This window comes from Phaenicophaeus curvirostris, chromosome 24 (assembly GCF_032191515.1).
Source record: "Phaenicophaeus curvirostris isolate KB17595 chromosome 24, BPBGC_Pcur_1.0, whole genome shotgun sequence".
Classification (NCBI taxonomy): Eukaryota; Metazoa; Chordata; class Aves; order Cuculiformes; family Cuculidae; genus Phaenicophaeus; species Phaenicophaeus curvirostris.
In genome coordinates, this window is record NC_091415.1 from 4,837,032 (window position 1) to 4,848,631 (window position 11,600).

Consider the following 11,600-nt stretch of genomic DNA (forward strand, 5'->3'; position numbering starts at 1 on the left):
TGGAGAAGCTGCTCTGTGAGATGCTGGTGGAGGTGCTGGAGGAGTGGGCTCCATGGTTTGTATGACTGCTGCTCACGTGGGATCCTGTTCCAGGAGGATTCCTACCTGGCTCACCACCTCCTGGCCACACCTGCCCACCACGAGGAGATGCAGATCCCACACGTGGGGTCATCCGGAGCCCAGGTGGACACAACCACCAAACCTTGAGTCCCCTTCCCCGGAGGGGTTTAAGGGACAGGTGGACGAGGTGCTGAGGGACATGGTTTAGTGATTGATGGGAATGGTTGGACTCGATGATCCGGTGGGTCTCTTCCAACCTGGTGATTCTATGATTCTATGAAAAACCCCGAGCACCCAGCAGCTCCAACCTCACCTTCTTCTCCAGTGACAAACCTTTTCCAGGGGTGTTTCCAACCAGAGCAGCTGCAGCAGCAAATAGACCGAGTCTGGCACAACCTGCACAGCTCCCTTGGATCCTGGAGCTGCTGCATCTTCCTCTGCACCCGGAGCAGAGCTCGCCCCACGGCTCCCTGCTGGCCCAGCCCGGGTTCTTATGCAATTGTGTATGATGTGCACGCATAGGATCATAGAACCATGGAATAGTTTGGGTTGGAAGGGACCTTAAAGCCCATCCAGTCCCACCCCTGCCATGGGCAGGGACACCTCCCACTGGATCAGGGGCTCCAAGCCCCATCCAACCTGGCCTTGAACCCCTCCAGGGATGGGGCAGCCACCACCCCACATTTCTTCCCAAGATCTCCTCTCCATCTCCCCTCTTCCAGCTCAAAACCATTCCCCTCGTCCACTCTCTGCCCTCCCTGATCCAGAGCCCCTCCCCAGCTTTCCTGGAGCCCCTTTCAGCACTAGAAGCTGCTCGAAGTTCTTCCTGGAACCTTCTCTTCTCCAGGATGAACAACCCCAACTCCCTCCCAGCCTGTCAACGAGGAGGCAAAGCCACCACATCCCTGCGGATTTTTCCAGGACTTTCTGGTCCTGCTGTCCCCATCCCAGGCCAGAGGGAAAAGTGAACAGGCTCAGCTTGCAGCTCAGCAGAAGATGCTCTTTACTGGACCCCCTGCAGCTGGAGCAATGCAGGCAGGTCCAGGCATCCCTGGGGAGGGGGACAGGCAAGGGCAGCCAGGGAAGCACTGGAGGGGTGTGTGTGTCTTTTCCATCACTGCAACCTTTTGGATTCCCGGGGGTCCTTGCAGACACCGAAGTCGCTGTTGGTGATGGAGCCTATGATGGTCTTATCAGCATCGCAAGTCAAGCCGCTCTCGCAGGGACAGTTGTAGTAGACCCCGTAGAGGCTCTGCGAGGAACCAAGGCACGGTGGAGCCCCGGGGACGTCACCTCGTCCCTGGCTTGCCCCGGGGAGCAGGGGAACACGTACCTTTGGGGTGCACTCCTGGGACTCGGCCGCCTTGGGTGCACATCGCGCCATGCTCAGGCCACCGGTGCGGTGGCAGCAGCCGCTCTTGCACTGGGCGCTTTGCATGCACAGCTCCCCCGTGTCCTGTGCCGCGAGGCAGCGTGTGAGCCCCAGGTTCCTCTCTGTCCCCACTTCATCCCTCCCAGCTCCGGGCCCGGGGGGTTCAGGTGGGTGTCGGGCACCTTTCGGCACCTGAACCTCATGCCTACGTGTTTTTCCTCAGCCCGGCCCAGAATATCACCCCCTGAATCGCTGTTCTCTGCCTGGCTCGTGGGAACAAGGCTGGAACACCACAGAGAGAGCATCTCCCCCTCCCCATTCCCTGTGAGCCCCGCAAGGAGGGGTCCTCACTGGTGCAGCCAGCAGAGAGCTTCCATCTCAGCCACCTTCAGCCTTCCTTGTCCTTTTGCAGAGCTGCTTTCGTGGACTCTGAGATCCCTCCCAACCCTGGAAAATCCAGCAGACAATCCCCACCTGCCTCAGTTTCCCCAGATATAAATGACTTTCGCTCTCAGTGGCTGTGGCCATCGCCCTGGGTTCTCCAAAGCACCCCAGACCCCTCCAGCCCACCCAGCACATCGCTGGGGGCATCCTGTGCCAAGGACGGGACCAGCGTCCCTCTTACCAAGTTGAAGATGAGCCCTCGCTCGTGCGGCGCGGGCAAAGCCGGTGCCAGGAGCAGCAGGACCAGGACCAGGCAGAGGGGCAGCGAGTTGGCCATGGTGGGCTCGCTCACGTCTTCCCCGTGGGGCCAGCGGGCGCTTTATAGCGGGCGTCTCTGTCAGCTGATGTGGCTGCTCCTATCACACCCCAACTCGTGGCGCTGGGGCAGCGCCGCCCTGCCCGGGGCTGGAGAACAGCGATGCCAGGCGGTGCCGCGGTGGGGACATCTCGGGGTGTCCCCAGGTGACCGTCCTGCACCAGCAGTGCCAACCTGCCCTTCGGCAGCTCCTTTGGCCAAAGTCAACGTGAAGTCACTGCGCGCCCGTCCTTCACCGCGCAAGATTTCCAGTCCTCCCTCCTCTCCTTCCCTGGTTCTCCAAGGTGTCCTCCTCGCTGGGCCGATGGGTTCATGGTCAAAGCAAGAGATGCCACCACGGTAAGAGCTCTGCTCTGTGGCAAAGCACCCACCCCTAGATCCTCCAGCACTTGATGATCACAGACGCCAAGAAACCTGCTGGAGAAAACCCAAAGCAAGGCAGGAGCGAGCACACCCTCCTGCCAGCATCCTCCCAGCCTTGCTCCGTGCTCCAGAGCCCACCGAGGTCCCCATCCCGTGGGTCACCACCACACTCTGCCTGGCCAGGTATTTGCTCTCAGTGTTTCACGCTCAGGGTTGCAGCTGATGGAAGGAGAACAGCCCTGGGAATGGCGCAGCTTTTCATACCCGTGTTGGCCCGGCTGCTCTCGGCAATGATTAACGGCCGGGCAGCCCTGGCCGTCGGTGGCCGTGGAGGTGACGCTGGCGCTGGCTCTGGGGTGGCTGCCACGCTGTGCACATGCTGTCTGGATCCTACGGCAGGAGCTCAGCCTCTGAAGTCTCTCGTCCAGATGCAGCTCCTGGAGAAAGTCCCAGGGTGGACCAAAAGCGCCGGGGTTTGTACTTGGGTCACAACGACCCCGTGCAGCTCCAGGCTTGAGGGAGAGTGGCTGGAAAGCTGCCCGGTGGGAAAGACCTGGGGGTGCAGATCAACAGCAGCTGAACACGAGCCAGCAGTGGCCCAGGTGGCCAAGAAAGCCACCAGCATCCTGGCTTGGATCAGAAATGGCATGAACAGCAGGAGGAGGGAAGGGATCGACCCCTGGACTTGGTGCTGGAGGCTGCACCTCAGATCTTGGGTTCAGTTTTGGCCCCTCACTCCACAAAGGATGTTGAGGGGCTGGAGCGTGTCCGGAGAAGGGGAACAGAGCTGGGAAGGGACTGGAGCCCAGGGGTTCTGGGAGTGGCTGAGGGACCTGGGTCTGCGTAATGTGGAGAAGAGGAGGTTGAGAGGAGACCCCGTCGCTCCTGGAAAGGAGGTTGGAGCCAGGCAGGTCGCTGGGATCTTCTCCCAGATCACAAGCGACAAGATGAGAGCAAATGGCCTCAAGTAGCACCAGGAGAGGGTTAGACTGGATATTCAGTTTTGGGCCTGGGGACACAGGGCTCATCTCAGGGTCACATCTTGGGGACACAGGGTGCATCCCGGGGTGGGACAGTCATCCCAGGGGCACATCCAGGTGATACAGGATGCATCCCGGGAGCACAGCGGCAACACAGGGTTCATCGCAGGGGTACATCCCGGGGACACAGGGTGCATCCTGAGAGCATCCCAGAGCTGTATCCTGGGGACACGGAGCGCATCCCAAGGGCTCAATCCTGGGGATACGGGGCACAGCCCAGGAGTGCATCCCGGGGTGCAGGGCACATTCAAAGGGTCATCCTGGGAGCATCCCAGAGCCATGTCCTGGGGATACAGGGCACATCCTGGGAGCATCCCAGAGCCGTTTCCCAGAGATACAGGGTGCATCCCTCATCCTATAGCCGTATCCTGGGGATACAGGTCACATCCTTCATCCCAGAGCTGTATCCCAGGGATACAGGTTGCATCCTTCATCCCAGAGCCGTATCTCAGGGATACAGGGCACATCCTTCATCCCAGAGCTGTATCCCAGGAATACAGGGCCATCCCAGGAGCGTCCCAGAGCTGTGTTCTGGGGATACAGGGTGCATCCTTCATCCCACAGCCATATCCTTGGGGATACAGGAAGCATCCTTCATCCCAGAGCCGTATCCTGGGGATACAGGGAGCATCCTTCATCCCAGAGCCGTATCCCAGGGATACAGGGAGCATCCCGGGGCAGAGCCCGTTCCCCCCGCTCGGAGGGGGCTCTCGCCGCCCCGGGGCGGTCCCTGCCCCCCCTGCCCCCCCTCCCTCCGGGGCGGGGCCCCCCCAGCTCCGTGTGGGTGTCGGCACCGGTGCCCCCGCGATGCCCAAGCTGCTGCCGGCGCAGGAGGCGGCTCGGATCTACCACACCAACTATGTGCGGAACGCGCGGGCCATGGGGGTGCTCTGGGCGCTCTTCACCCTCTGCTTCTCCATCCTGATGGTGGTGACCTTCATCCAGCCCTACTGGATCGGCGACAGCATCGACACGCCGCAAGCCGGCTACTTCGGCCTCTTCTCCTACTGCATCGGCAACGCGCTCACCGGCGAGCTCATCTGCAAGGGCAGCCCCCTCGACTTCGGCACCATCCCCTCCAGCGCCTTCAAAACTGCCATGTTCTTCGTCGGCATCTCCACCTTCCTCATCATCGGCTCCATCCTCTGCTTCAGCCTCTTCTTCTTCTGCAACGCGGCCACCGTGTATAAAGTCTGCGCCTGGATGCAGCTGGCGGCGGGTGAGCGGGGCTGGGGGTGAGGGTTTTTCCTTCTCTTGACTCTTCCCGGGGGAGGCTGGCCAGGAGCAGGACACCAGGAGAACCCCCGTGCCCCATTTCCTCCCCCTTACTGGTTACCAGTAGGGAATTGACAGCAAGGCAGAGGAACCGAGGCCAAACAGACTCGCTGCGCAAAACCACGCGGCACCGACAGCGCAGACACAGCCCCTTCCCTCTTACCTGGGCTCTTGTCTCGCCCCACGGCGCCGTGGGGTCATGGCTTCAGAGCATAAAACCTTACAGAGTCGGGGCACGGGGCTCCCTGCCATCATAGAGATCCTGCAGGAATTAATGAGGGAGACAGGGATAACGTTTCCTGGGTTATTTGGTGCCCGTGGTACCTCCTGCAGCAGCCGGTAACTCCCCTGGAGAACGACAGACTGGGGAGGTGGAACAGGAGGAGGGGACTGGCAATAGGATTTATCATCACCCACGCTTTCCGGCTCTTCTGCTCATCCCTCTACTCGTTCCTGTGGATCCCCAGCCTTCTTCATCCCTCCCCCCAATGCAGCGAGACACCCGAGGCACCTGGTAACCCAGCCTCTGCCTCCGAAGCCTCAGCTGAAACCCAAACCCCGGCTCTTTGCTGCTCCTGCATCATTCATGCTGCCCAGGGAGGGGGTTGAGTCCCCTTCCCTGGAGGGATTTAAAGGACAAGTGGACGAGGTGCTGAGGGACATGGTTTAGTGATTGATGGGGGTGGTTGGACTCAATGATCCGGTGGGTCCTTTCCAACCTGGTGATTCTATGATTCTGAAATCCTGCTCTGCGGCACGGGGGTCGCTCCAGTTCCCGGCTAAAGAAACGCGCTCAAGCAAAGATTTAGATAAGAGGCTTGGGGCAGCTCAGCCTCGCAGGGAGCCAGAGCAGGGAAGAGCTTTGCTGTCGTATGTGGGTCTTTCCATATGGGTTTTTGTGCTGGATGTGGGAGAGAAACCCAGCACGGGCAGCTCCATCCACATGGATGAGCCTGAATCACCCCCAAGAGCCCAGTTTCTCCACATCAGCCAGGTCTGGGGAGCTCTCGAGCCACCGCTGGGCAATGCAGGTGCTGCTGTGTGCTGGGAGAGATTTTCATAGAATCATAGAATCATAGAATAACCAGGTTGGAAGAGACCCACAGGATCATCGAGTCCAACCATTCCCATCAATCACTAAACCATGTCTCTCAGCACCTCGTCCACCCGTCCCTTAAACCCCTCCAGGGAAGGGGACTCAACCCCCTCTCTGGGCAGCCTCTGCCAGGGACCAATCACCCTTTCCCTGAAAAATTTTAAACCAGGGGCAGGTGATGAGCAAATCCATCCTCTGGCCTTTGTTCCACACCACGGTGCATTTTCATGGGAGAAGCAATTTCTTTCCAGCTTCCTCCGTTTCTCCGTGCCCCTCCTTTCTGTCAGCTACAGGGAAAATAATTAAATAGAAGAGGAACCAGCCGCTCCTCAGTGATGCTCTCTGCAGACCTAGGAAGATGCCTGCTGGCCTTGCCACTCTCCTGTCCCCAAACCAAGAGGAAAAAAACATTGGTAAAGGGTGAGGAAACAACTCTGAAAGTGTTTTCTGGCGTAGTGAGCACCCAGTGATGGAGGAAAGGCCCTGGTATGGGGTAGGAAGCATCTCGCTGCTGCAGGAGGCTGCGGATGCCATAGAATCATAGGATCACTAGGTTGGAAAGGATCATCGAGTCCAACCACGAACCATTGAGCCTAACCTGTCCACAAAGGGCAGGGGCAAACGGCCACTCACCCAGAGGCTGTTTCTGGTGTGAGAGGAGCCTGAGAGGAACCTGAAAGGAGGTTGTGGAGAGGAGGGAGCTGGGCTCTTCTCCCAAGGGACAGGGGACAGGACGAGAGGGAATGGCCTCAAGCTCCACCAGGGGAGGGTCAGGCTGGACATTAGGAAAAACTTTTTTACAGAAAGGGTGATTGGTCCCTGGCAGAGGCTGCCCAGGGAGGGGGTTGAGTCCCCTTCCCTGGAGGGATTTAAGGGACGGGTGGACGAGGCGCTGAGGGACATGGGTTAGTGATTGATGGGAATGGTTGGACTCGATGATCCGGTGGGTCTTTTCCAACCTGGGGATTCTATGATTCCATAAGATAACAGTGGAGGATGCAAAGCGCCTCCGTTAATCCCAAAGTCTTGCGGATGAGCTTGGCTCTTCTCCCTGCTGAACTCAGTCACTCTTGTCCAGCAAATACAACAACGAATTCTCTGAGCGTGTTGGGAGAGGGGGAAAAAAAAGCACTTCTGAGCTTCTGGGACATGAGCCGCTTGGCAGGAAAAGGGCCCTTGGGCAGCTCCCATGGCAAAGCCACCAGGTCGACGTGCCAAGGGCCACGTGGCCGGGCTGGAGCGGCCGTCGAGGTCGTGTGTGCGATGAGAGCGGCTGCAGAAGAGCCAGTGGCTCACGGCCGGGCTGGAACCACCCCAGCTGAACAAGCAGAATTAATCTGCCTGCAAAGCTGTTACTCGGCAAAGCATAAGCTGATACCCAGCTACGCGCGGGGCAATAACAAGGTTTCTTACTTGGTACAGACTAAATCCATCCCAGTTTTGTGCTTTGAAGTGACAGCCAGGGATGTGTGAGGAGGCAGGAGAGATGTTGCCTGGGCAACGCAGTGAGGGGAGATGCTGCTGGAGCCCATCCGAGCTCACGGGAAGGCAGCATGATGTATCCTGCTCCTTCCCGGCTGCAGCAGCGTGGATAAAGCAGAGCCCATGGGAGCAGGGAATGTTTAAAACTAGTTAGCTGACCCGGAGCGTTTTATCTGCTTGCAGCATTGTGGTTGTGGCTGGATGCAGCCCTGCTGTCCCCCTCCCCGTGCGGTATTGGCTCAGCAGGTATTGGGGTGTTCAGCCTGGAGAAAAGAAGGTCTGGGGAGACCTTAGAGCAGCTTCCAGTGCTGAAAGGGGCTCCAGGAAAGCTGGGGAGGGGCTCTGGATCAGGGAGGGCAGGGATAGGATGAGGGGGAACAGTTTTCACCTGGAAGAGGGGAGATTGAGGTGAGATCTCAGGAAGAAATTCTTCATTTTGAGGATTTTGCACAAGTTGCCTGCGGAAGCGGTGGCTGCCCCATCCCTGGAGGGGTTCAAGGCCAGGTTGGATGGGGCTTGGAGCCCCTGATCCAGTGGGAGGTGTCCCTGCCCATGGCAGGGGTGCAACTGGCTGGGCTTTGAGGTCCCTTCCACCCCAAACCGTTCCATGACTCTAGGATTCTGTCTTGCAGCTGCTCTAACATCTCCCTCTCCCCGCAGCGACCGGGCTGATGATCGGCTGCCTCATCTACCCGGACGGCTGGGACTCGAGCGAGGTGAAGCGCATGTGTGGGGACAAGACAGACAAGTACACGCTGGGTGCCTGCACCGTGCGCTGGGCGTACATCCTCTGCATCATCGGCATCCTCGACGCTCTCATCCTCTCCTTCCTGGCCTTCGTGTTGGGGAACCGGCAAGACAACCTCCTCCCCTCTGATTTCCAAGTGGAAAGTAAAGGTAAAGGCAGCTCAGCTGAGCTCTGAGCCCATCCTGCTGCAGAGCATCCCTCCCCTGCCACCTCTGGCTATTACTTGGGGGCTGGTGGCTTCTTCCAGGGGGAGAAGCAGAGCTGCTGTGGTCAGTAACAGCCCCATCCATGCCCAGGGAGGGGGCTGAGTCCCCTTCCCTGGAGGGGTTTAAGGGACGGGTGGATGAGGTGCTGAGGGACATGGTTTAGTGATTGATGGGGATGGTTGGACTCGATGATCCGGTGGGTCTCTCCCAACCTGGTGATTCTATGATTCTCTACCCCATTAACACCATAATTATCCTTGTTTTACAGAAGAAGAGGGCAATGACTGACGGAGCCCATCACCACGTAAGTGCTGCCCGCTGTGGGTTTTAACCTTTCTTCCCAGCTCGCTGTGACGTTGCTGGTGTGGTTTGATCACTAAAGCATCGACAGCTCTAGGGAGTGTGGTGCTGTAGTCACGGTGGGTCAAAGAGAAAAGCCTTTTACTTTGCCTCCTGGAATCGGGAAAACACCAATCCTTGCTCAGTGATAAAAAAAGACCTGCTTAAAATTATAAACCGTGCTCCCATGGCAGCAGCTGAGCTGTTCTTTCTCTTCCCAGGGACACCTCCAGCTCTTCTTCCATCAGCCCTGCTCTTTCAAGTGGCCTTTCCAGGAGCTTTAAACTTACCAGCTTCCACGGGTTTTCTACAACTGCTCTTTCCACCACTGCCGGCTCCCAGCTCATGGAGTTTATGGGATGGGAAGAGCCCAAACTGGACATGGGATTTTTTTGAGTCCATCAGCAAGCCTGGGGAAAAAGGAGAAGGAGGGCGATTTGCTGGGTTTTGGGGTTTGCACATCTCCTTTTGAGGAAATTACTTCTGAATAAAACCCAGGTGTGTTTTGGATGTTGTGCTGGTCTCCTCTGCCAGGTCCCAGGTCACCCCTGTAATCAAAAAATACCATAACACATCCAGTTCCTAGCAAAGCTGTGAATCAGCATCCCACTCAAAGCACCAATGACCAAACACAACCTTTTAAAAAGGAAAAAATACCTTTTCTGGGGAAAAAAAATCCATCTGCCAGGCTGCAGCAGCCTCTAAGAGCACCTGCAAACCGTGGCAGCTGGTGCTGGTCAGCATCAACTCCCTGTACCAGCTGATTAATCCCATTTAGCCATCATTTCTCATCCTACCCAACACAGTCCACTCCTACAGAAGAGAAAGCAGCACCTCATCCCATCCAGAATCCAATTAGCCTGTCATATGGTTTGCATTTCTACTCGCTGTCATTTGTCGGTGCCTGCAGCAGTCAATTCAATTCAGCACCTTCCAGTTTCATGCTTCCCCCTGAAAAAAAAGCATTTAGGAAGGTTTTGTTCAGTCCCTTTGCCAGGGAAGACAGCAGAGATGCGACAGGCTTGGAGGAAGACTTAGTTTAGAACAGAGACATTCATAGAAACATAGAATCACCAGGTTGGAAGAGACTCACTGCATCATTGAGTCCAACCATTGCAGCAGAGCTGTCCTGCTCTTCCCCTCTTTTTAAATAGAGCACAACACCAGCCACAAAATCCCACACCATCTCCCTGCTTCCCGTTCTGGAAATCAAAACTAAGCACTCCCTAGCAAAGAAAATTCAAGCAATGAGCCATTAGCTCTGAACAGGCTGATGGAGGGAAGAGATGAGGAGTAGGGCTCAGTTATTAAATAATCTCTTTATTGTACGGCTTTCACAAAGGAAAAAAAAAAAGACAAAGCACCGAAGTAGAAAGAATAAAAATGTATTTTCCTTCAGGTTTTAGACTGACAAGTACAAATCCTTTAGTGGGAGCACTAATTTGGAAATGTAACAAACCCAAGCGAGAGACAAGGGATTCAGGAACCCAGTCCTGGCTGCCGTCCTTCTGTAACAGCCCGGGAAGTGATGCACGACTAGAAAAACTCCAGAGGAAAGGGAAAAAAAAAATCAAATCAGCAGTTCAAAACTCTTTTGGTATGTTACCTTCCTTTAATTTTCGATTATATGCATAGAGAACCTGATCTACCCTAAAAGAACATGCAGCATGAGTCGCGTTAATGAGCCCCATCAGGCACTGGACTGGAGAAACTCTGCTTCAAGTGGATTAAATGACACCAGGGTTTATGAATGAACGATCCTTCCGAACAGGAGCGTCAACCACACACGCAGGGACATGTGACAGTGGTCTTGGCAGCTCTGGTAGCATAATTAGCTCGGAGAGCATCTGCAGGGCCTCCAGCAACTTCTGTCCCGAAAGCCACCGCGAATCCAAAGGTCTGTTTGGTCCAGGGGAAGGAGTTGCCTCTCAAGTCCCAGTGCTGCCAAATCCTGGTTTAGAATCGAGTAGGACGCACTGGATCTGCAATAGGATGGGCAAGCCTAGAAGAAGCCGTCATAAAACTTAACACCACAGTGATTTAATTAAAATTAACCCATTCACTCATCACATCCAACTCCCTCCAAGAACGTTTATACAGAAACCCCAAAGAACATTTTTACACAGGGTAACTCTAGAAACAGCTTCTAATCCAGTATTGAGACAGAAAAGTCAGTTCTTCTCCACTTGTCAGCTCTCCTTGTGCTGATGGCCCAGAAAATAAAAGGCAGTCCCATCGTGGGAAGTTATTTCTGAAGGCCAGCACCTGAAGCAAGTTAGAAGAAATCTTTACACTAGACTTCAAGTGTTGGTTTTGAAAAGTCAAGGGCTATAGCGTGGCTGAAGAATACAGATGCTGCCACCCCTCCCTTGGGGAAAAAGTGAAGGGTCAAAAATGAAGAGCCAGACTAGACCATATCAATGAAAATCAGTCACTCACAGATGCAGCAACTGCCTCAAGCAAGGCAAAAAAAGTGCCAGAAAGGGATAAACCCCCTCAAAAAAGTTACAGCTCACTAAAATGTTGTAAGAGTTGCCTGCAACAAGGCTACCTCTGCACCCATCGTTATGCTGAAGATTGTGCGTTGAGCGAGTTCCAGCTTTTGCCTGTTTTGCTTCTCACCTTTCAGTCACAGGCACAGGTGTTAACGTAGAAAACGTCACCGAGTCCAGAAACTATTGTGACTACTTGGGCACAGGGGGAAGAAAAAGGGGGCAGGGCACTTTGGAGGAAGAGATAAAGGATACTAAGAGCTAGGTTTAAATAGCGCTTTTAGAAAGATTTAAGCAGCTAGAACTAAAGAAAAGGCATGTGACCGGGAAGCGAAGAGCACAGTAGACACCTAGAAAATGTTGGAGG

At 55.6% G+C, this 11,600-nt stretch overlaps 2 protein-coding genes across 2 annotated transcripts; one reads left to right on the forward strand and one right to left on the reverse strand.

Annotated features, from left to right (window-relative positions):
• Positions 1-1,046: 1,046 nt before the first annotated feature.
• Positions 1,047-2,466, reverse strand: CLPS (colipase). The gene is made up of 3 exons (XM_069875621.1): positions 2,058-2,466; positions 1,394-1,516; positions 1,047-1,312 (listed from the first exon to the last, which is right to left on the reverse strand). Exons 1-3 carry the CDS (start codon positions 2,151-2,153, stop codon positions 1,175-1,177), a joined length of 357 nt encoding a protein of 118 aa, XP_069731722.1. The 5' UTR covers positions 2,154-2,466; the 3' UTR covers positions 1,047-1,174.
• A 1,918-nt stretch (positions 2,467-4,384) lies between these two features.
• On the forward strand, positions 4,385-9,207 carry LHFPL5 (LHFPL tetraspan subfamily member 5). The gene is made up of 4 exons (XM_069875620.1): positions 4,385-4,814; positions 8,109-8,345; positions 8,671-8,706; positions 8,963-9,207. Exons 1-3 carry the CDS (start codon positions 4,403-4,405, stop codon positions 8,688-8,690), a joined length of 669 nt encoding a protein of 222 aa, XP_069731721.1. The 5' UTR covers positions 4,385-4,402; the 3' UTR covers positions 8,691-8,706; positions 8,963-9,207.
• Positions 9,208-11,600: the final 2,393 nt, after the last annotated feature.